General features: G+C 45.2%; 1 protein-coding gene across 1 annotated transcript in view; it reads left to right on the plus strand.

The window, feature by feature from the left end:
• SRPRA (SRP receptor subunit alpha) overlaps nucleotides 1-23202 on the plus strand; it is a 34737-nt gene extending 11535 nt beyond the window's left edge. Inside the window, exons 6-14 of the mRNA XM_044281779.1 lie at nucleotides 4095-4254; nucleotides 6135-6271; nucleotides 6352-6470; nucleotides 7919-8005; nucleotides 8212-8384; nucleotides 8470-8683; nucleotides 12847-13010; nucleotides 13732-13830; nucleotides 21394-23202. Coding sequence (XP_044137714.1) covers nucleotides 4095-4254; nucleotides 6135-6271; nucleotides 6352-6470; nucleotides 7919-8005; nucleotides 8212-8384; nucleotides 8470-8683; nucleotides 12847-13010; nucleotides 13732-13830; nucleotides 21394-21522 — 1282 coding nt within the window. The 3' untranslated portion in view covers nucleotides 21523-23202. The remainder of the gene's footprint in view (nucleotides 1-4094; nucleotides 4255-6134; nucleotides 6272-6351; nucleotides 6471-7918; nucleotides 8006-8211; nucleotides 8385-8469; nucleotides 8684-12846; nucleotides 13011-13731; nucleotides 13831-21393) is intronic.
• Nucleotides 23203-24974: the final 1772 nt, after the last annotated feature.

Genomic DNA, 24974 nt, shown 5'->3' on the forward strand with positions numbered 1-24974 from the left:
ACAGTATGGCGATGTAGAAGGATAAATTATATGAAGTCTCTGGGGGGTAAAGTACCAATGTAGGATGGTTTTTAGACCTGCCTCATAGTGAGTGACACACTTGAAATTTGAAGCTACAAATCCAATAGCATCAGTCCATGAGTCCTCTGAAAAGGTCCTATTTAGATCCCTTTCCCATCTGAGGACAGGAGGGGATTTAACAAAAGAAGCTTTATCCCCCAGTATGTCATAAAGTGATCTTGTGGAGTGTTTTCTGAACAAGGAGGGAAACTGGAATAATCGCATCACGGATGAGTTGATCTGTGGAGGGGATTGAAGGGTCTTTGAAAGGAAGTGACGTATTCTTAAATATGTGAAAATTTCAGAGTGAGGTAATGCAAAAGCACTTTGAATGGTAGGAAACGGGAGAATTGAGTGGTCAGCTATCAGTTGGGAAATAGTGATGACCCCTTTATCTCGCCAAGGCGCTAAGTTAATGTCGGGTATGGACAACTCAATAGCCCGTGTGGAGGCTATTTTGAAGAGCTGGGATGAATCATCTTTCGATGCCTTATGTATGGTGGTCCACAGGGCTCCCACATGCGATATTGTGAGCAGAGTGGGTGCGAGGGAAGCAGGACCCCACAACAGGTGGATTAAGTAATCCCTAACCGGAACGTGTTTCAACGCATGGCTCTCAATCTGTTGCCACGCTTTTTCATTACTCGACGCCCACCATTCCCTAGCAAAGGAAAGGCCGATTGCTATAAAATAATCTCTAATGTTTGGGAGACCCGCTCCACCAGCGCGTCTCCTTCTGGTCAAGAGTTCGCGAGCTATCCTAGGCTTAGAACCTCCCCATATGTACTTGCCCAATAATGCCTGGGCTTTCTGAAAAAATGCAGCTGGGATCGGGATTGGAAGGGCCCGAAAGATATAAATCAGCTTAGGCAAGGTCATCATCTGGAACGATGCAATCCTACCCACCCAAGAGATTGTCTGCATAGAGAAGCTCGCGAAGTCCGTAGACAAGGTATTGAGAAGGGGGACATAGTTCTGTGTGTATAATAAAGAACAGGGCGAGGTGACCTTGATTCCTAAATAGGGAATCTCTGAACACTGCCAGTCCAGGTCGTGGGAAGCTTTCAGAGTGGCTAAATCTGCAGGTGAAATGTTGATAGGAAGGGCCTGAGATTTCGAGCTATTAATCTTGTAATACGAGAGGGAGCTATAGTGAGAGATCACATCGAATGTGGCCGAGAGGGATTGTGAGGGGTTTGTCAACGTGAGAATGATGTCATCAGCGTATAGGGTAATTGTGTGGGCTCTATTGCCAACTACAATCCCAGAGATAGTGGGCAGGTTTCTGATGTGTTGTGCCAGTGGCTCCAATGCCAAAATAAATAGAAGCGGCGACAACGGACAGCCCTGTCTCGACCCGTTAGTGATTATGAACGGATCCGACAGGATTCCATTAACCCACACTCTCGCCGAGGGGTGCGAGTACAGACTGGAGATGGCATGAATAATCGGACCTGAGAACCCCATCCCTCGGAGAGTGGAAAAAGCGTAATCCCAATGTAAGCGATCAAACGCTTTTTCGGCGTCCAAGGTCACTGCAAGCATTGGAAGAGAATGCACCTCCGCAAAGTTAACCAAATCTACAATGCGTCTGGTATTGTCGGAAGCCTGTCTTCCCGCCACGAAGCCGGCCTGGTCCGGATGGATCAAGGAAGGGATCAGGGGAGAGAGCCTGCTTGCAATGAGCTTGGCAAAAAGTTTTATGTCAGAATTTAACAGGGAGATCGGTCTGAAATTCTGGGGCACATCAGGGGATTTGCCTGGTTTAGGAATTGTGACCACTAAAGCTTCCAACATGTCCGCCGGGAATGGGTCACCCGCCATTACCCTATTAAACAGACTTAGTAGGTGAGGGAGAAGGGCGGGTAAAAAATGACGATAATATTCGTTCGACAACCCGTCGGGGCCCGGGGATTTACCCTGGGGTAATGACATGACTATTTTGGTCAATTCTTGGGAGGAAACAGGGGAGTTGAGAGATAGAAGTTGCGCTTCGTTTAGAGTGGGCAAGGACGCTTTGGAAAGGAAGTCCGCCACCAGTGTCGGGTAATCTTGCGGCAGAGGGGTATGGTCTTTTAAATTGTACAGGGTTTGATAGTATTGTTTGAATTGATCGGCTATGTCTCTTGGGTCCATCAATTTCGCCTTTGTAACCGGGTGAAGTAAGTATGGGATTTTGGATTTGGCTTGTTGCTTTTTAAGCTGCTGGGCCAAGAGACGGCCGGCCTTATTTCCCTGAGCGTAGAACTTTGCTTTCAGTCTAAGAAGAGATTTATGATAGTTTTGCATCAATAGAGCACTCAATTTATTCCGCGCTACTCGGAGGGAATTAGAGCCGTGTAGAGTGGGGGATAACTTGTTGGTAGTTTCCAGATCCTCTATTTCTTTCAAGATCAACGCTATCTCCCTCTCCCTGTGTTTCTTTAAGTTAATATTCAATTTAATTAGGGAGCCTCTCATGAAGGCTTTATGGGCCTGCCATAAAACAAAGTCACTCGAGACAGAGCCAACGTTGAACTGAAAGAACTCTGAGAGATGGGCAGACAATTCCTCAATGTATTTAGGGTTATTAAAAAGAAAAGTGTTGTTTCTCCACACTGGGGCCCTGTGGGATTGGTACTGTTCTTCAAGAGTGATAGTGATGGGGGCATGGTCAGACCACTTTATCAAGCCTATCTCTGAGGAAGTAGTATGAAGTAGGGAGGTATGGTCTACCATAAAAAGGTCTATCCTGGAATAGGAGAGATGCGGGACCGAGAAAAAGGTATAGTCTCTCTCCAGGCTATGTTGGGCCCTCCACACATCATACAATCCCTCTGACTGCAAAAAGGGGGCTATACCCACATCTGTTCTACGGGAGGGGGAGGAAGAATCCACGGTAGGTTGCAGGACCGAATTAAAGTCTCCACAGATAATCAGTTTACCTTGCTTAAGTGAGTGAACTTGGCGCAAGACTTTATGTAGGAACGCCAACTGATGTGAATTAGGGGCATATATATTGACGAGAGTGTACACTATATTATTGATGGAGCACACTAAGATCACATATCGGCCAGAAGGGGCTGTCTTGGAGGCAATTAGGGTGAAAGCTACTGTGTTTTTAACTGCAATAAAAGTACCTCGTTTTTTCCTGGAGAAGTGGGGGAGTTAAGTTTTTTTGGGGGGAGGTGTGGTCCTAAACTTTTGATCAGCTGAAAAACAGCCTGTTTCAGTTTATTTGTTGTTTTCATTAAATTGAATGCTCAATTTTTTTTTTTGTCTCGCTCCCATTTCTTCTTGTTGCATGTTGAAGCTCTACTTGGAACCTTGTTAGGATCCAGCCATGCTAAATATGATTTTTTTTGCCATTTTTCAAGTGGTCTTAAACTTTTGATCAGGACTGTATGTATCTCTTATTGTATGGCTTACTTGATTAACTCAACACAAAAAAAAAAATAATCAAATCAATAGATTTGTTTGTGCCATTTTTTTTGTGCCATTATGTGACCACAGAGTGTGAGCGAAGAGCTTGCTATTACTCATGCTTCGTGGTCGCCTGCCTGCTCGCGCAACGCGGCTTTGGATCCTAACGTACACATATAGTCAGGACATTTTAGTTCACTGGCACTGCAGCTGAGCACTGATGGCTAGGCGGGGGGGGGGGGGGGCGGGCTGGTGGCACTGGGGTGGGGGGGAGCTAGTGGCACTTGGGCTGATCACACAGAGGGGAACGAAGGGTGTTGGGGACTGATGGCAGGGGTTCTGATGAGTTTTTATAAAGGAAAACAGTCTATTAATTTTTTTATTATTAGAGTACTCGATTTAATTGTAAAAATAATCGGTAGAATACTCGATTACTAAAATAATCGTTTACTGCAGCCCTATCTAATTGGTTAAACTCTTTTCTGTAATAAAGATGATAAGCGGAGAACTTCCTGAGATGTTTGAAGCCACATGTGTCTTTGTTAAATTATACCGTATTGTCCTTGAATTTGGAAATTGGAGTGAATGCTATAATGAACTACTTTTAACAGTGGACTAATATTTTTCCACAGCAAATCCCCAAAACCAGAGACTCAGAAGGAGAAAGGAAAGCAACCCCGTGTGTGGGAGCTTGGAGCGTCAAACACCAGGAAAGAGCTAGACTACAGCAAACCCACCACCAACGGTAGTGTGGAGGAGGTGGCAGCACCCGATGACGACCTGGAAGCACTGGTGAGATGGGACCTAAGGGTGTCCAGTTATATTTCTGGGGTGGACTTTACAAGCTGGTGTAAGGCTTCAGTCTTTTATATAAATGAGGGTTTGCAACTTGCTGATATACTTTTTGTCAATTCCTTTGTAAGCAGTCAGTGAGTGGAATCTTATCTTCCAGAGCTTAAGGTTTTGTTATAACTGTATGCAGTCAACCCCTATGGTTATTACAATAGCAGCTGATAGTAATGATATCTGTACCTGTTACCCAGGTAGGAGACTAAGATAGCAGCAGTTAACCAGAATATTAAAGGGACACATCAGAAAGGAGTATTTTTTTATTAAATTAAATTTTATGAGAAAATAATTTTTTAAAGAATGTTTGGCTGTTTTTCCTTTTTCTTTTTCAGCAGTACTATACCATTGACAACTAAATACAAAATATTGTCCTTCTGTAGCAGTTAATCCATAGTTTAGTTTACTGCTGCTCTAAGGCAGTTGTGTTATCCATTAGTAAAATAGTAGATTAGTAGAATTAGGATAACAGTATAACAGCTCTATTCTCTTAATAGGCCTAGATAAAGATGGCTGCAGAAGAGAATTGCCCTTACCAGTGTAAACTGAGTCATCCATCCCCTTTCCTTCTCTGGTCACAGCAATGGACTGACTGAGAAAGTCTAGCGAGGATGTTTTTTGTGATAAAAGGCCATAGAAAGTAGGACGTTAAAGAGCCAGGACAGGAAGTAGAGTACATGGAGTGATTTAAATTGGTTTTTCGATTTTATTTATTTTTATGACCTATCCTCAGTACACGTCATCCATATCAGATCGGCAATGGTGGGCGGCTCCTGGCACCCCTGACAATCGGCTGTTTGAAGAGAACACAGCACTCGTACAAGCGCTGTGTTCTCTTCACTGTTTAGCTGCTTACTATTGCAATTGCAGTGGTGAGCAGGTGTAATTACATCACAGCCGTCCCATTCACTTCTATGGGACAGCTCCTTCCTATTCAGTGAATGGGACGGCCTAGTTGTAATTACACCCTGACCGCTGTAGTTGCAGGTAAACAGTGAAGAGAACACAGCGCTCGTATGAGTGCTACATTCAGCTGATCGTGGGGGTGCCAGGAGTCGGCCCGGCAGAGGCATATCGGATCTGATATTAATGATGTATCCTGAGCATACGTTATCAATATAAAAAAAAGTGGACAACCCCTTTTAAGAAAATGTAAAATTATATCCAGAAAATTATCAACTTTTTTTTACTACATAGAATATTTGCATATAGACTGCTATTACGTGCTGTTAGTAGTGTCCTTTTAGAAGACAAGGATGACTTTGGGTAGATGTTTCCTGGTCACTATTTTAGGGAGTTGATTCAATAATGCCTCATGCAGACATCCGTGTCCTTTTTGGATCAGTGGTAACGCGTACCGTGTTCAATCCGTGTTTTCTCCCGTGACAGATCTGTGTTGGGTCCGTGGGTTTCTTTTTTGCTGTCCGTGTTGCATCCGTGTTTCACTGAGACTGAACAGTTGAAAAATAATTTTCAAAGCATCTCTTCTTAATGATCCGTGAAACATGGGTGGTATCAGTGTTCCATCCGTGGTCTTCATGGACTCATTGACTATAATGGGCGTGAGGGATCCGAGAACACGGACCAAGATAGGACATGCATCCGTGCTGAAAACACAGACTGCGCTAAAACACTGATGTGTGAATACACACAGTCAAATGAATGGGGATGTGTGCTGTCCGCGGAGAACACGTATGGCGCATGTCCGTGAAACGCTGATGTCTGCATGAGGCTTAAGGATTTCAATTTGTAGATGGAATTTAGAGTATTGACAGTAGATGAACCAGTTTAGTTACTGAAAACTGTTCATGTCATGTATATTCCAGAGATTCCGCAGTGGTCTCATGTCAGGAAACCCCCCAGATGTGGAGTATGAAAGCAGCAGTGAAGAAGAAGAAGAAGAAGAAGAGCAAGATGTCCCTTCTGTTCAAAATAGGGCTGCTCCATCTGCAGCCAAGTCCAGGTACCCCACACATTGATAATACTGGCGGGGAAGAAGTAGGTTTTGTGTTGTGGTCTTACCACTTATTTATCCACTTTTAGTGCCAAGAAGAGTAGCTTTGGAGGGATGTTTGGGATGTTGAAGGGCCTGGTGGGGGCTAAAAGTTTAACCTTGGATGACATGGAACCCGTGTTGGATAAGATGAAGGATCATCTCATAGGTAAATGAGACATTGGTGGAAAATGGGAAGCTGTAGGACCGCGTTGCTGCTGCAGCTCCCGCAGGGTTATCACTTGGCTTTCCTGGAGTCCTGAGTCAGAAAAGATTTGTGGAAAGTTGACTCATTTACTAGAAAGAGGGCATTCCCTATCACATCACCATCATATGTACACGTATTCATGGTGTTCAGGAGGCTGCAAGACTTGTCATGCTCCACCCCATCAGGCTGTACAGTATACGTAAGATTAACTCCTTGGGGACATTTGCTGTGCATTTACAGCATGCTTCTATCAGGGGAGTATAGAGTGAGTGCAGAAGCTGAGCTTGCGCCGTTTGTCGAGATGCCAGTTGTGTTACACAATTGACACCTGCCCAAAGTGACCAGAGATAAATTCAGTTTTCATTCACTCAACCCATCGATGCCACTGTCAATAACGGTTTCAACATCTGAGTAGTCAGAGGGAGCTCCCCAGATTGACCTCAACCCCGTGGTGAAATCTTGGGCTGCTGATTGGCTGCTATAGGAGTCTGGGGCCTGTGAAAGCTCCTTGACTTGACTGCGGCAGGGCTTAATAGGCAGGCGGCAGCATCCATGGTAAAGTATTGCAGTCTATGGCAAAGGCAATTGAATTGATTGCATGTTCAATTCTGCCAGGGAACTAAAAATAAAAGTAAAAAAAATATGTTAACACTTCATATTGCTCCACACCACATATAAAAATAAACATAATTGGTATTGCTATGTCCGAATTTTCAACATATATTAAGTATTTATCCTGTATGGTGAACACTGATGCTGAAAAAAAAATGCCTGAAACCAGTTTTTTGGGTTACCTTGCCCCTAAATAAAAAAAAATATATACAAATAAAAAAAGTTATGTGCCCCAGAATGGTATCAATAAAAACTACAGCTTGCGCCCCCCCCCCCCCCCACAATAAAAATAAGCCCTAACAGAGATCTGCGGATGGAAATATAAAAAAAAAAAAAGTGTGGGTTCCAGAATATGGTGACACAAAAAACAAAGGCAATGAATTACCTTTTTTCTTTTCTAATTTCACCAACAATTTTTTTTTTTCTTTCCTATTTGGTAAATGACACCATTAAAAAATTCTACTTTTCTTGCAAAAAAATAATAAGCAAGCCCACATATGACTGTAAAAGTAAAAAAGTTATGGCCCTTGGAAGGTTGACAAATGACAAATGAAAATGAAATTGTTTTACAATGCCAAGGGGTTAGTACTGCTTGGTATATTGCATAGGTTGAGGGGCTGGAGCCTGACACAAGTCCCACCTGACAGCAGATAGATGTTCAGACATGGTTTTTGTCATGCAGCATTAGTTTCAGAATTTGGCACGTGCACGGCTTTGAGTAGAGGATAGATATTTGAGAAGAATCTAGTCAGTGGTGCTCCTGTCATTTTATAACTTTATTTTCTTAATTCTTGCAGCCAAGAATGTAGCCACTGACATTGCTTTGCAGCTGTGCGAGTCAGTGGCAAAGAGACTGGAAGGAAAAGTCATGGGAACTTTCTCAAGTAAGTAGTCTGTCTGTCGTCGTCCCCCCCCCCCCCCATCTGCTTTTTTAAGGGGTTGTCCATCCGATATTATTTTCTTGAATCATACCTCACCGATCTGCACTGGTCTTTGTATTCTTGTTCCTCTCAACACAGAGGAAATGACCTCTCGTGGAGTAGTGGATATTGTCTTTGTGCCACTGATCTCCCCCTTTTCCTACCATCAGCTGTGACGTCTGCAGTGAAACAAGCTTTACAGGAATCCCTGGTGCAAATCTTGCAGCCAAAGCGTCGTGTGGATGTGCTGCGTGATGTGATGGAGTCACAGCGCATGCGTCGTCCGTATGTCATCACTTTCTGTGGGGTTAATGGAGTGGGGAAGTCCACCAACCTGGCCAAAGTAAGTGAATGAGAGCATGCAGGGGGACCACCACTGCTCCTTTAGTCCATTAGTAACTGACTTCTCCCTTTTGCTTTGGATACAGATTTCCTTCTGGCTGATAGAGAACGGTTATAACGTGCTCATAGCGGCTTGTGACACATTCCGAGCCGGGGCGGTGGAACAACTGCGCACTCACACAAGACGCCTTAATTCCCTGCACCCTCCTGAGAAGCACAAAGGGCGCACCATGGTGCAGCTGTATGAGAAGGGCTATGGAAAAGATGCTGCTGGAATTGCCATGGAGGCCATAGCTTATGGTGAGATGTATGGTAGATTACCATTAGAGGGTTTAACCCCTTCCCGACATATGACATACTATTACGTCATGGAAGCCACTGCGTTCCCGCAATTTGATGTAATACGTCATGGTGATCGGGCGGGCATCGGAGCGGTGCACGCCCGATTACTGCAGGGGTCCGGCAGGCCCTAACAGTCCGGCCCCTGCTGTATCCGCCGGCATCGCTGTAAAAACCGATGCCGGCGTATTAAACCCTTCTACGCTGCGGTCCGCGCTGATCGTGACATAGAAAGGGTTTGTGTCGAGTGAGCTCATCAAGTCCCCGCGCTGCTGTGGCGGGGACTCCATGTGTCAGCATCGGGAACTGCCTTCTACGGGTGCCGAGGAGATCCAGCCTCAGGCTGGGTCTCCTAGGCAACCTGTTAGTGTATGACTCAGTGTAGTAGACGAACAGGCAATGCATTACAATACAGATGTATTGTAATGCATTGCAGAGGGGTCAGACCCCCAAAAGTGAACGTCAGAAATAAAGTAAGAAAAAAAAATGTTTTTAATAAAATTAATAAAGTTTTTAAGTAAAAAAGAAAAAAAACGCCCCTTTTTTTATAATAAAAACAGGGGAAAAAAACCCACACATATTAGATAGCGCTGTGTCCGTAATGACCGGCTCTATAAATATAGCACGTGATCCACCCTGTCCGATCATCATAAAAGAACGGTAGAATGGAACATCAATAAAAAAGAACGGTGTAAAAGAAAAAGCAATTTTTGTCACCTTACATCGCAAAAATTGCAACAGCAAGCGATCAAAAAGACATATGCCCCCCAAAACAGTATTAATTAAACCGTCACTTCGTCCCGCGAAAAATGATACCCTACCTAAGACAATCTGTCAAAAAATAAATAAAGCTATCACTCTCAGCCAATAATGACACTAAAATATGATTATTTATTTATTTTTGCTTCAAAACTGCTATTATTGTGTTAAAGTTAAATAAAAATATACATATAAGGCTACTTTCACACTGGCGTTTTGGCTTTCCGTTTGTGAGATCCGTTAAGGGATCTCAAAAGCGGTCCATAACGTATCCGTTTTGCCCTAATGCATTCTGAATGGAAAAGGATCCGCTCAGAATGCATCAGTTTGCCTCTGTTCAGTCACCATTCTGCTCTGGAGGCGGACACGGGTGTCCGTCAGATGAAACTGAGCCAAACGGATCCGTTCTGACACACAATGTAAGTCAATGGGGACGGATTTGTTTTCTATGGCGCAATAGAAAACTGATCCGTCCTCCATTGACTTAAAATGGTGTTCAAGACGGATCCGTCTTGGCTATGTTAAAGATAATACAAATGAATCCGTTCTGAGTGGATCCAGACTGTTGTATTATCTGAACGGATCCGTCCATGACTGATCCGCACCAAACGCGAGTGTGAAAGTAGCCTTAGGTATCACCGCGTCCGTAATGACCTGCTCTATAAAAATATCACATGACCTAACCCCTCAGGTGAATACCGTAAAAAATAAAATAAAAAAGCAATTTTTGTCACCTTACATCACAAAAATTGCAACACCAAGCGATCAAAAAGGCATACACCCCCCCCCCCCCCCCCCCCTCAAAATAGTACCAATCAAACCGTCAAAAAATGAGACCTTGCCTAAGACAATCGGTGAAAAAAATGAAAAAGCTATGGCTTTCAGACTATGGATACACTAAAACATCATTATTTCGGTTTCAAAAATGCTATTATTGTGTAAAACTTTAATAAATAAGAAAAAGTAGACATATTAGGTATTGCCTCGTCCGTAACGATCTGCTCTATGAAAGTCACTTGACCCAATCCCTCAGGTAAACGCTGTAAAAATAAATAAATAAAAACTGCGCCAAAACAACCAATTTTTTTATTTTATTTTCTGTCACCTTGCCCCATAAAGTGTAATAATGAATGATCAAAAAATCATATGTACCCACACATATGGGGTGTTTCTGTAAACTGCAGAATCTGGGTAATAAATATTGAGTTTTGTTTGGCTGTTAACCCTTGCTTTGCTACTGGAAAAAATTGCTTAAAATGTTAAATTCTTGTGGAACACCTAAAGGGTTAACAAAGTTTGTAAAATCAGTTTTGAATACCATGAGGGGTGTAGTTTCTAAAATGGGGTCATTTTTGGGTGGTTTCTATTATGCAAGCCCCACAAAGATTTTCTTCTTAAACTTGTAAGCCTTCTAATGTCCCCCAAAAAATGTAATGTCACTTTCAAAATGATCCAAACATGAAGTAGACAGATGTGAAATGTAAATTAATAACTATTATGAGGTATTACGATCTATTATAAAAGTAGAGACATTGAAATTTGGGAATTTTTCACAAATAAAGGTGAAATATTTTGACTCATTTATAACTATCATGATGTACAATGTGTCACTAGAAAACAGTCTCAGAATGGCTTGGATAAGTAAAAGTGTTCCAAAGCTATTACCACATAAAGTGACACATGTCAGATTTGTAAAAAGAGGAAAAACTGGCCCGGGGTAGAAGGGGTTAAAAGGGGTTTACCAGGATTTTGTTATTTTTCTCAGGATAGAATAGTAATAAAGGACGGCACTCGTAGTCTTGCAAATATTCTCTTTATTGCAACATATCTATATCTGTGACGCGTTTCAGCACAGACTGTGCCTTTGTCAAACAGTGAAGAAATCACAATACACAATGATTTAAATAGCCCGTCTAACAACCAAGTGCTGACGTTATGTAGTCATGACAACCCAAACTAACAAAGTGGAAAGAGAAAGCAGAATAAAATTATGAAGTCTCTCCATTTCCAAAGTAGAATTCTTCTTTATAGTGTACACCAAGTAACTTCAATTACGCTGTTGAGAATAATAGTACAAAATGAGGATAAACCATACCTGAAAGGAAATTATAAAAAAACGATTAAACTCATATTTGCGATTCAGACCCAGCGGCTCCAGAGTTTGAGCCGATGGATCGAAAAAGCCTCACGTTTCATCAATTTGTGCAATAATTTTTTTTTATGAAAGTGATATGGTTTAGGTAAAAGTAAAGTTCCCTTCCTGATCATAGATTTTTGCAAGCATAAATCTATCTTTCATATGACTGGATGTTTCGCCAACATATAGTAAGGACATTTGCGAATATAAATGACAAATGTGCTATCGCAAGTGAACAAAAACACCTATAGGCATTTGTTCTCCTGTATGTGGATGGTGTACCGGCTTTCTCATTTTTCACTCCCTTCCTTACCGGAGCCATAACATATATTCTATTCACATGGCCGTATGAGGGCTTATTTTTTGCAGAACAAGTTGTACTTTCTAATGGCATTCCCCCTCCCCCCGCAATTCTGCCACAGTTTCATGAGTTTTTGTTTTTATAGTGATCCCTATGCAGTAAGACGGACCCATACCTTCATTCTGATTCAGTACAATTAGAAGGATATCTTTTATATTTAGATAGTTTTTCTTAAAAATGAATACTTTATATTTGCGTCTACGGAGCTGTGTGAGGGCTCATTTTTTTATGAGGCGATTTTGTAGTTTCCAGTGATGCCATTTTGGAGTGTGTATGCCTTTTTTATCACTTTTTATTGAATTTTTTTGTAGGTAAAGCGTAAAAAACAAACAAACAGCAAATTGGTCATTTTCATTTTTTCCCTGTTACATCATTCAACTTTTGGGATAAATACGTTTGTTGTAGTAGTTCAGGCGTTTTGGGAAATGTCGGCAATTTTTTTTTTTTTTTTACACTTATTTTTATTATTATGGGGGAAGGGGCTTTATAGGAACTATTACTGTGGTAGCCTTGGATCCTTTAGAGGGACCAAGGCTACCACAGCAAACAAATGTCTCTACTGATCTCCGCATGGGGAAGCTGTTCGGGCCCTGGGAGTGCAGCGGCATTGGAGGGGATAAACGTTCGTGATCGGCGTTACCCCAATCACAGACATTAGCCATAGGTCTCTTCTGTTTAAAACAACAGAAACCCTGTGGCTCCGACGCCCGCTGAGCTCTGGAGCGGTAGTATCTTTAAAGACCCGACATCAGCTGTACATGTACTGTGAACAGCGGAAGTGGTAGAGGGGTTAAACTGCTGTGGGGAAGTGTAAGCTGTGTGGTTGGTGTAAGTCTTGATAAATGAGGCTTTTTGTGTTTATTGCAGCTCGCAATCAGGCCTTTGACGTGGTGCTGGTTGACACTGCTGGCCGCATGCAGGACAACGCTCCCCTGATGACTGCTTTGGCTAAGCTCATTGCTGTCAATATGCCAGATCTTGTCCTGTTTGTTGGAGAAGCCTTGGTTGGCAATGAGGCCGTGGATCAGCTGGTAGGTTGTTATGCATTACCTTCCCACAATAGATCATATATTCTGTTGTAGGATATTTAATTCATGTTGAGAAACAAAAAGTTCTGCTGTTTCTTAGGCATGCACACGCCCGCAATTTGTGGAACGGCACGGACAGCCTTCAATATAAATGCCTATTCTTGTCCGCAAAGCGCGAACAAGAATAGGAGATGTTATATTTTTTTTAGCGGGGCCGTGGAACGTAGAAACAAATGCGGACAGCACACGGAGTGCTGTACGCATCTTTTGTGGCCCCATTGTAGTGAATGGGTCGGCACCCGAGCCGCAAAAACTGTGGCTCGGATGCGTACCCGAAAAACGGTTGTGTGCATTAGGCCTTAGTTGATGGCTATTTTTGGGAAAGCTGGGTGATCTCTTATGTTCCCCAGCTTTGTCAGACTCCAGAATCTGTCTAGCTACATGTTGTGAGGGTACAGCCACACGCCTCTTTTTAGAGGAGGTTTTGATGCAGATCTGCCGGCAGGATTTTCAGCCAAAGCCAGAAGTGGATCCACCTGGAAGGAGAGCTAGAATTCCTTCTTTTATATTTCTGATTCCTTTTCGAATCCACTTCTGGTTTTGTCAGAAAATCATGCAGGCAGATCAGGGTTTTGATTATTTTTTGAGAGGTAAACATTCAGATGACAGGAGATGGATGTTATATTTCATGGATGTAACGTTTGTTGTACCTCTGGATTCTCAGGTGAAGTTTAACAAGGCCTTGGCAGATCACTCAATGTCGGAGAAGGCGCGTCTCATTGATGGGATTGTGCTCACCAAGTTTGATACAATTGATGATAAGGTAAATCCTATTCCAGCTTCAAATTCTTTCCGTTGCTCCACTGCAATAAAGTGCTGCTGTCCTCCTGTTACATCAGGCTAGGTTTATGTCAGAGTGGTCCTTAAAATTGTGCCGGTTCCCTTGAGAATCAATCAACAGTTTAAAGGGATTCTGTCACCAGGATTTCACTTACTGAGCTGTTAACATGACCACATCAGTCTTCATGATTTACATTACTATATACTAGTATTACTGCCGTGTCTTTTAATTTGTCTATAAAACCACTTTTATTAATATGCAAATTACCTAAATAAGGAGGCCAAGGGGCTGTCCCTCTGTCCGTTGGAGCCCAGCCACGCCCCTTCTCCTTGAGCCCAGCACCGCCCCACTGCTAATTTATTCACTCCTCATTGCCGAACTCATATGCCTGGTGCGCCGTAATCTCGCGCATGCGCCGTGGAAAGACCTGTCAGCGCCGGCACGGTGTCCTGGCATCGCCTCACAGAACACATTGCGCATGCACTGACTGGTCTTTCCACGGCGCATGCGCGAGATTACGGTGCACCAGGCATATGAGGTTGGCTATGAGGAGTGCATAAATTAGCAGTGGGGCGGTGCTGGGCTCAAGGAGAAGGGGTGCAGCTGGGTCCAACTCCAACGGACAGAGGGACAGCCCCTTGGGCTCCTTATTTAGGTAATTGGCATATTAATAACAGCGATTTTATAGACAAATTACAAGACACAGGGCAGTAATACTAGTATATAGTAATATAAATCATGAAGACTGATGTGGTCATGTTAACAGCTCAGTAAGTGAAATCCTGGTGACAGAATCCCTTTAACTATTCATCCACAGGCAGAGGTGAACAACTGAGCACAGTCATCCAGTGTCTTTTGACCCCAGGCAGTGCAGGTCCTCAATATGTGTGTTAAGAGGGTTTTCTGAGATTTTTATACCGATGACCTATCTTGGCTGTTTTAAAAAGGAACCTTTGAATACAGCGCCTTCCCTCAGCTTTTCCTAGGCTTTGTGACGTCACATTCATCGATCACGTAGCCTAGGAGCAGCACAGCCCCATAGAATTAAATAGGGCTGAGCTGTGATACCAAGCACGGCCACTATACAATGTACGGCGCTGTGCTTGGTGAGCTGAGAGAAGGTAGTAGCACTTACAGAAGCGCCAGTGCCTCGTTAAACAGCTCATTGGCGGAAGTCCCAGGTGTCAGACCCCCACGATCAGATACTGATGATCTATCCAGAGGATAGGTTATCCGTATAAAAATCTTGGAAAACCCCTTTAGTTATGAGTACTAACAGGGGGGCCTCACCCTCACTTATAGCCACTTCTCGTCTCCCCATAAATGACAGGGCCAGGATCTTGCCTGGATCTGTAATTGCTGGATTACTGTGCTGCTGGGGAGCTGAAGCAGTTGTACTGCACATGCGCCGATAGTAGAAAGTACGCATAAGATGCCATCAATCAAGGGGACAAAGGGGATGGTTGTAAGTGTGGGTGGAGGAGTCCTTGTGCCCCTCGGTGCTCTATAAATGCAATTGTTAACAAATATAATTAATAAAATGTTAACTTTCACTGGAATGGTGTAACAGAATAATATAAGACATGTATCGTTTTACTCGGCTAAATCAAACCTACCAGGCATTATGCCTTGCTTAATAGGGTTGATCCTGCTGACATATGTACTTTAAAGGGGTTGTGTCACTTCAGCAAATGGCATTTATGTAGAGGAAATTAATGCAAGGCACTTACTAATGTATTGTGCTTGTCCATATTGCTCCCTTTGTTGGCTGGATTATTTTCTCGCTCGTATCATTGGGGGACACAGGACCGTGGGTATAGCTTGCTGCTGCTACTAGGAGGCGACACTAGGCTGAAAACTGTTAGCTTCTCCCCCGCAGACTATACCCCCTCCAGCCTGGAGAGAGCATAACAGTTTTTAGCTTAGTGTCATAGGAGGCATACCTCCCTGCTTAGCAGAGTGGCTCTTTTACAATGTTGTTTTTTTAAAATTTATTTTATTTCTTTAGGTTAAGGGGCACAGATTTGCATGCGTCTGTGTCTCCCTGGGAGGCTAGCCGGTGCTGGTTGTCCCACCGCCTTGCCCCCCAAGAAGACAAGTGGACCAGGGCAGCCTCGCTCCCCTGCTTCCCACCAGCAATAGGGCCACCCTCTCACCAGCCCTATCCTGCCCGGACCCCTGAGGATTTCTGCCAGCGGTCGTTGGGTGGCCCTGCTGGGATGAAGTTTAGGGGGGGAAGTTCACAGAAGACAGGTAAGTATAACTCCCTCTCCCCCCTCCCTCTGCTCCTCTCCCCAGGCACATCTGTCCCCGTCTTCTGGGGTAGCGATCTCTCTCCCTCCCTCCTAGGAACACCGACTACCTTCCCCTGGGATCCTCAGCGGCGGCACAGCACTGTGGGGGTTAATTTCGGCAGCATTGCGGCTGCAGCGCTGAGGGGGAAAGAGCTTTATCTGCCAAGGCTCTCCCTCTTGCGAATCCTCCTCTAATCAACCACACTGCTTCTCAAGCGCATTAGTTGGGAGCATTTCGGCACAGTATATCCGGCAATATATTAACCCTTCCAGACTCATGGCGGCTCCTGACATGCGATTGCCGGATCTGCGTGGGGAGGCGGAGCCTATTTTCCCACCGCGGCACTCTACTCCGTTGCCACAAGGACACAGGGCCTGGGACTTTTAATGGTAGGAGATCTCTACCCTCTCCAGCATAGAAAAGAGACACAATGTCTGACCCGGCCAAAACCCCTCCCCAGGCACCCTGCAGGACAACCTATTATGCCTGCATCTCATGTTCTGTAAAATTCCCTCGTGGCCAGTCACTCTTACTATGCTCTGCATGTCATGCGGCCCCACAGAGCCATCCATCCATCCATCCATATTGCCACAACCCACAGGAGTACAAGACCCCTCTGGCTGTGGAGAATCTTACTGGGAAAGGTCCCTGTCCCGGGCAGTAGAAGACCTCTCAAGTCTCCTATTCCATCCTTTCATTGCTGGGTCGTTTGGTAGAGAAATCACCCCCCGCTGCAGCCCTTACCTTCGCAAGGTGCACAAACCAGGAGTTGCTTCCTAGCAAGCGTCCCAGATCAGGTTGCCGTTTCTCTTCTGACGCCTCTCCATCACCTCCCCCTCCCGGTTCCCGATCTCAGACGTCCTCCATTTTAGGTGATGATCAGATGGTGAGCTTGCGGATTCAGATACAGAGATGGACCCGGAGCAATCTTTCCAGATTGCGTCTATGGTGGATAGTCTGATTTCAGCTATTCAGGTCACTTCCCAAGTTCAGGAGGAACTTCCCTCCACCAGGGAGTGTCATTTTTGCGTTCAAGGCCTTCCCCGTACACAACTATTTTTCCGTTGTTGTCGCAAAAGATTGGGACGAGCCAAGTCTACGCTTCATTGTTCCAAAGCGATTAGACCTGCTCTTAACCTTTTCCAACTGATTGTGTGGAAAAATGGGCCTCGCCTCCGATGGTAGACCCACTGGTTGCTCGCTTTTCAAAAAAACACGACTATCCTGGTGGCAGACGGCTCCTCTCTCCAGGACCCAGTGGACCGGCGCATTGACTCTCTATCGAAGTCTATCTTTGTGGCCAGTGGTTCAGCCCTACGTCCGATCTTCGCATCGGTGTGGGTAACCAAGGCAGTTTTGGAGTGGGCCCTCTGTTTGAACCAAGACCTTGCGACCAATCCTTCCCTAGCGGAACTCCAGTTGTTGGCGGTCCAAATATCCAAAGCAGGGAAGTACCTCTGCGAAGCGGCTCTAGACGCGGGGTCTATGGTCGTCCGCTCCTCGGCTCTCGCGGTATCTGTAGCTTAAAGTCTGGTCGGCGGATTCCGCCTCTAAACATTCTGTCGGGGCTTCCCTTTGCCGAGTCTCGACTCTTTGGTACCCGACTGAATGAGATTATTTCGGAATCAACAGGGGGAAAAAGCACCCATCTCCCTCAACCCAAGGCGAAACGTGCCTTTCGTCCTAGGGTCACATCTTCCCGTTACCAGTCCTTTTCTTTTGTAGCCTACAGCTAGACCATCCACTCAGGACCAATGAAAGGGTCCATCCTTAAAACCCCAGCCAGCATAATCCAGGTCCCCTTGCAAGAAAGATTTACGGGTTTCTATTCAAACCTTTTCGTGGTACCCAAGAAGAAAGGCGATGTCCGCCCAGTACTGGACCTCAAAATAGTAGTGAACCGCTTTCTCCGCATTCAACGATTCCGGATGGAGTCACTTCGCTCCGTGATTGCCTCATTGGTGCAGGGGAAACTCATGGCGTCCATAGATATCCAATATGCCTGCTTACACGTTCCCATCGCAACCGTTCATCAACGTTTTCTTCGGTTTGACATTCGGCATAGCGACAGCTCCAAGAGTGTTCACAAAGGTACAACCCCCCCCCCCCCCCTTGGGTCTCCTGCGCTCCAGGGGCATTACTCTTCTCCCATATCTAGATGATATATTGATCAAAGCGTCTACGGTCTCGCAATGCGAGGAGAGTCTTTAGCACCCTTTCCCGCTTCGGGTGGATAGTCAATTGGCGTAAATCCTGCTGGTCTCTCACCACACAAATCAGGTTTCTGGGCATGATACTGGACTCGGGTGCAGCCGTAGTACGCCTGCCACTAGACAAGAGTGTGGACATTCAGAGATCGATACGTCTGTTACTCCAACGCCGCAATCCGCCCATCCGCAATTGCATACGGGTGTTGGATATGATGGTGGCCTCCTTCAAGGCCATTCCCTTCGCTCAATTCCACACTAGGTGTTTTCAACAACCCATTTTGTCATCCTGGTACAAATCTCCGGACTCTCTGGATCGCCGGATTCGTCTGTCCCTCCAAACATGTACAGCTTTCAGTTGGTGGACAGTCTGCACATCGGATTCCGGGGAAATCCTTCCTCCGGATGATATGGACGATCATTACAACCGGCGCCAGCCTTCACGGTTGGGGCGGAGTCCTCGCCACATGGACAGTCCAGGGTGTTTGGTCTCCATCGGAGTCCAAACTGCCCATCAACATATTGGAATTCCGGGCCATTTATTTCTCCCTTATTCATTGGACTCCACTTCTGCAGGGTCGTCTGGTCAGGGTACAATCTGACAATGCCACAGCTGTGGCTTACATCAACCACCAAGGAGGGACTCGCAGCCTTGCGGTGATGCAGGAGTCTGCGAAGATTTTACAGTGGGCGGAGTCCCATGTTCCGGTGATTTGGGCAGTCTACATCCCAGGAGTGGACAATTGGATGGCAGACTTTCTCAGCCAGACAACGGTGGACCCGGGGGAGAGGTCTCTCCATCCGGAGGTGTTCGAGACCCTCTGCCTCAGGTGGGGATGTCCGGAAGTGGACTTGATGGTGTCCAGGCTCAATGACAAGCTCCTGTGCTTCCTCTCTCACGCAAGGAATCCAACGGCACACGACGTGGACGGTCTCTTGGCACCATGGGACAGATTTGCGTTCCTTTACGTGTTCCCGCCGTTACCACTCAAACCTCGGATCCTCCGCAGAATCAGGAGGGAAGGCATCAAGACAATCCTGATTGCCCCAGACTGGCCTCGACGAGCTTGGTACTCAGAGCTCATTCTTGTTCTAGAAGATGCTCCGTGGCCTCTGCCACTCAGAACCGATCTGCTCTCCCAGGGCCCAGTCTTCCATCAGAGTTTAGATACGCTACGTTTAACGGCGTGGCTGTTGAAACCTTTCTGTTAAAGCGCAGAGGTTTCTCTGATGCGGTCATTCGCACTATGATTAGGGCCAGGAAACCTTCCTCTTCTAGGATTTACTACCGGACCCGGAAGTCCTCCTTGCGCTTCTGTGAAGAACGTGCTCTTCCTCCCAGGTGTTTTTCCCTTCCTACGGTACTATCATTCCTTCCGTCAGGATTGGATCTGGGCATGGCTCTTAGTTCCCTCAAAGGGCAGGTCTCAGCCCTGTCTATTTTCTTCCAGCGTACTTTAGCCGTCCTAGGTCCGATCAAGAACTTTTTACAAGGAGTAGCTCACACCGTACCCCCATATCGGCCTCCATTACACTCTTTGGACCTAAACCTAGTTCTCGGTTCACCCCAAGCAGCGCCATTCGAACCTCTGAGAGAAGTTTCTGTCCGTCTACTTTCCTGGAAAGTGGTGTTTTTGGTGGCCATTACATCCATTCGAAGGGTTTCGGAACTGGCGGCTTTCATACAAAGATCCCTTTCTGGTGTTTCATCAAGACAAGGTGGTTCTTCGTCCAGTACTATCTTTTTTACCGAAGGTTGTTTCTGCTTTTCACGTTAACGAGGACATTGTTTTGCCCCTCTTTTTGTCCTCAATCTTCACATCCACGGGGGAGGTCTCTACATCGTCTGGAGGTAGTATGGGCCTTGAACACCTATCTGTCAGTGGTCTGTCAGTGGTGGCCTTCTTTAGGCGCACTGATGCTCTGTTATCCGTTATCTCAGAAGGCCCTCGAAAAGGTTTGGTGGCTTCCAAGGTGACTATTGCTCGGTGGATTCACTCAGTCATTGCCAAGGCCTATTGTTCCAAGGACAAGGTACCTCAACCCGGGATCACGGCTCACTCTACCAGAGCGGTCGGGGCTTCTTGGGCACACCTCCACCAAGCTTTGGCGTCTCAGTTGTGTAAGGTGGAGACTTGGGCCTCTCTACACACCTTCACAAAATTTTACAGAGTGCATTCTTTGGCCTTGGTGGATGCTTCTCTCGGCCGCAGGGTTCTGCAGGCCGCAGTGCAGTGACTTCCATAAGAAAGATTGTTTGGGAAAATTTTGATTCCCTCCCGGGGACTGCTTTAGGACGTCCAACAGTCTTGTGTCCCCCAATGATATGAGCGAGAAAAAACTTTTTTTTTTTTGTGAACTCACCTGTAAATTCTCTTTCTCGCTTGATTCATTGGGATACACAGGACCGTGGGTATAGTTTACTAGGAGGCGACACTAGGCTGAAAACTGTTAGCTCCTCCCCTGCAGGCTATACCCCCTCCAGCCTGGAGAGAGCATCTCAGTTTGTTCTCCAGCAGTAGGAGAGACCAGATTAAACTGAAAAAACCAACTGAAACTGCACACTGCCATATGACCGAACCAAACACAAGGTCCCAACTGGCAAAACCGAGACCCCCCTCTTGCCGTACAAAAAAATTGTGGGTGGGTGCTGTCCCCCAATGAATCAGGCGAGAAAGAGATTTTACAGGTGAGTTCACAAAAATCTTGTTTTCCATCACATTATACACTGCTCGTATCCATCATTACGACCACCCTATAATCCAGCAGCAGTGGCCGTAACTAAGGGAGTGTGCATAGTCCAGCACTTTTTTTCGAAGTGTGCAAGCATGGCTACTGCTGCTGAATTGCAGGGTGGTCATAACCATGGAAACGAGCAAAGGAAGCAATATGGACAATCACGATACATTAGTAAGTGGCTTCTACTAACTTCCTCTACTTAAGAAATTATATTTGCTGAAGTGCGACAACCCCTTTTAAGTATTTACAGAGTTGATCAACAAAACTGTATACACTGAGACGTCCTGTTCTTCCTCTCCTGCAGGTGGGTGCTGCCATCTCTATGACGTACATCACCGGCCAGCCTATTGTGTTTGTGGGCACAGGGCAGACGTACTGTGACCTGCGCAGCCTGAATGTTAAGGCCGTGGTGGGTGCGCTGATGAAAGCCTAAGTGATGTCTGTGTGCGCACATCTCTTCATTAGTGTTCTATATGCCGTATTATTATCTTCTGATGTTTACAGTCTGCTGCCTGAATCCCTATTGAGCTTTATGTGCCTCATGCCGAAGAATGGGGGACAGAACCTAGATATAAACATAACGGTCGTACTTTAGAATACAGTCAATTCCAATTATCTGGCATCCTCAGGAGCGCAGGAAAGTAAGATTATTTGGAATTCAAAATGATTGTAAGTCAGGACTCACCCTATCGCAGCTGGCACCCCAACTGTGTAGGTACCAACTCCATGTCCAGGTGCTGATAACTTGAGACCCAACAGGAGGCACCAACACCCCGGCAGTGGGAACACTCAGCTATCACTAGACTCCCACAAGATGATGATACGCTCACACACAACATTTTTAGGCAGTGCCTGTAGCATCATGGTTGGCCAGCAGGAGACGCTGACCAAATGCATCATTATATTGCTGCTAAATTAAATCTGCAATCTCTTAAAGGGGTCTTCCGGTTTTATGTGAATAAACCTTTATCGTGTAATAGAAGTCTCTAGAACTTTTTAATAGACTGTTCTAATTCTCCATTATTTTTTTTTAAATCTCCAGCATGCTGAGAGATCAAAATTGTTTTTCAGACGTAATACATCTCACAGCAGAGGGTTTGTTGTATTATAACCAGTCTAGACCATCTTATACGAGCTGAAAAGCTCTCTTGCCTGCACGCATACATTGTACTAACTGTTAGGACAGGAAAGATCTCATGCGTTTAGATCACAAAGGCTTGTATAGACTGATACACTGCAGCAAACACTCTGCTAGTAGTATAAGCTCTGTAGAGTTTTCCAGCCTTTTTGGAAGTAAATAAATGTTTTAATCTGGTGAAGGCAAGCGAGGATCTTCAAAATGGGAGGAAAAAATGTAATACGAGACACACAAGAAGGTTGTGGACTGCTTCATTTACATTTTACTGGAGGACCCCTTTAAGTGTTCCTGTCACTTGCCCATAATGGAGGCTGCCCTTTTGTGAGATCAACAAATAGCACTGTACTAAGAACTAGTCAACTGGCTGAGGCACAAGGCAATTTGCTCCTCGTGCCTCGATAAGCAGCAGTTCTTAGTACAGTGACAGCTGACAGGAGCTGGCTGCCTCCAGGGGGCACTAGTGTTCAGTATATTACTGGCCACAGATCTCTGGGTTCATGCTTGTCTGTCTATGTAGGAGGCCCATATCCTCACCTTCAGAACCGTTCTGTATGTTCTGCTACCATCCTGCTCCATTCAGATGGGGAACCTGGTTTAAAGGGTAACTAAACCATTGTTGAAAACACAAAGGCACACAAGTGCTGCCCGCAGCACTCTGCCACCTTGCCTTTCATCGACTTTGCTTAGCGTTTCGAGCGTCTGGCATATGGATCTATTATATTTTCTATGGTTCTGAGCTCCAAAAGCCAAGCACAGTTAATGAAGGCCAAAGGAGCAGCAGGAGAGCGCTCAGAACAACGCTTCTGCATTTTTTATTTATTTATTTTTTAATAAAAAGGTTTAGATACCCTTTAATGACACCTTGTTCCTCATACTCTAGTGGCGCCATGTTCTGCTGACATGCAATATATGGATCAGTCTAGTTAATGAGAGTAAAACCTAATTTATAAGAGAATAAATTTCTTAAATAATAAACTTTTTGTATCTGCAAGTTATTCATGTGAAAGTCAGGGGGTGGACTCATGGTGGTGAACCTCAAGGTGACTCTGGGTGCTCGATTTTCTTTCATTACAGTATGGTGCCTGTGGGCCATGACCCTCATGGGGCCTATTCGAGAGAAGGTAGGACATTTTTATTTTGGTCATTCCCCCACGGTGCCTGGATGGGGTCCTCTGTTCCTGTCATTACCTCAGGTGCCTTCAGAGGGTGCCCTGTTCCTGTTGTAACCATATGGTGCCTGTCAATACATCAGATTCCAGCGAGGCGACACTGTTCATTTCATTACCTGATGATGACTGCGGTGAACACTCAGTTGATAGATGATTGTTGATAGGTACTGTATGATAGATGCAAGAGGAGGCCCTGTTCCTGTTATTACCCAGTAATCTGCTCTAGTCTCGCAAGCATTTATGTTGTCTGCAGCTGGATCCAGCTCTGCTCTGGAGACATTGGCCCAGATTTACTAATCTGCTCAAATAAGTGGTGCGGCTTGGCGGTGCTAGAGATTCCGCTGAAGATCTTAGATGTATTCAGGATCATAATCCCTGATGAGCAGAGAGCAGGATGAGGCAGCTCTTTAGCTCAGTGTTGTGAAGTAACTTGTCCTCCTGTGTGATTAGGACAGGTTTTATGTGTATTAATAGGACAGCGGCCATTTTATTTCTCCTAATGATTGCTCCCTAGACAAAACGAGCCATTCTAACTAATGAAAGGTATTTACTATTTAGCAATATATTTACAATAACAATATTTAAGTATTTTCATTTTCTTAATTCCTGGGGAACCCCTGTAAGCATTCTTGCCAATGCCAGCTGGGTATCATAGCCGGGATCTGTGGGATATAGTGAGGGCTCTGCATATTCCGTACACCCCCTGTCCACTGATGTGGTTTTGTACAACAATGTATTTTCATTAGACTGTGTGAAAGTGCTGGGTTAGGGTACTTTCACACTTGGGGCAGGACGCATCTGACAGGCTGTTCACCCTGTCGGATCCGTCCTTCCGCCGCTCCGTCCCCATTGACTATAATGGCGACGGGGCGGAGCTCCGGTGCAGCACGGCAGTGCACAGCGAAAGGCTGCCGGACTAAAAGTCCTGCATGTCTGACTTTTTAGTCTGGCGGCCTCTCGCCGCCGTACTGCGCCGGAGCTCCACCCCCCGTTCCCATTATAGTCAATGGGGACGGAGCGGCGGTCCGGCAGCACGGCAAAATAGCGGAAGGATGGATCCGACAGGGTGAACAGCCTGTCGGATCCGTCCTGCCGCAAGTGTGAAAGTAGCCTTACTGCTCATTTATTGTCTGGCCCAGACAGCCTGAGGATGTGCCAGACTTACCACAGTGGCTGATGCTGCATCTAGTGAGAGGATTTGCTGATTCCTGTCAAATACTCCTCTGTTCGCTTAACCAATATATAAAGAAATTAAGCCGCACAGAATTTTTGATCTATTATAAATTGATAATGGAGTTCATGGCTGGATATTCACTTTAATCATATAAAGTTTCTCATTTTCCACAACTAACAGAAAAGTCATCCAGTGTAGACAATCCACTGTGTCCTAATCAGTGTAGGCTACAGTCTGAAATATTTTACCAAACTATCAGGAGAGGAGAAACATTCCTACTGCTGAATTTTGTAAGCTAGAATGGATACATTGTAACAAACTTTCAGCTGTGAGAAGTGTTAGATCTGTACAGGTTTACTGACAGCAAGCAGAGGTCTTGAAAAAGTGAACCACAAAGATCAGTG

The sequence above is a fragment of the Bufo gargarizans genome, chromosome 2 (genome assembly GCF_014858855.1).
Source record: "Bufo gargarizans isolate SCDJY-AF-19 chromosome 2, ASM1485885v1, whole genome shotgun sequence".
In the NCBI taxonomy this organism is placed as follows: Eukaryota; Metazoa; Chordata; class Amphibia; order Anura; family Bufonidae; genus Bufo; species Bufo gargarizans.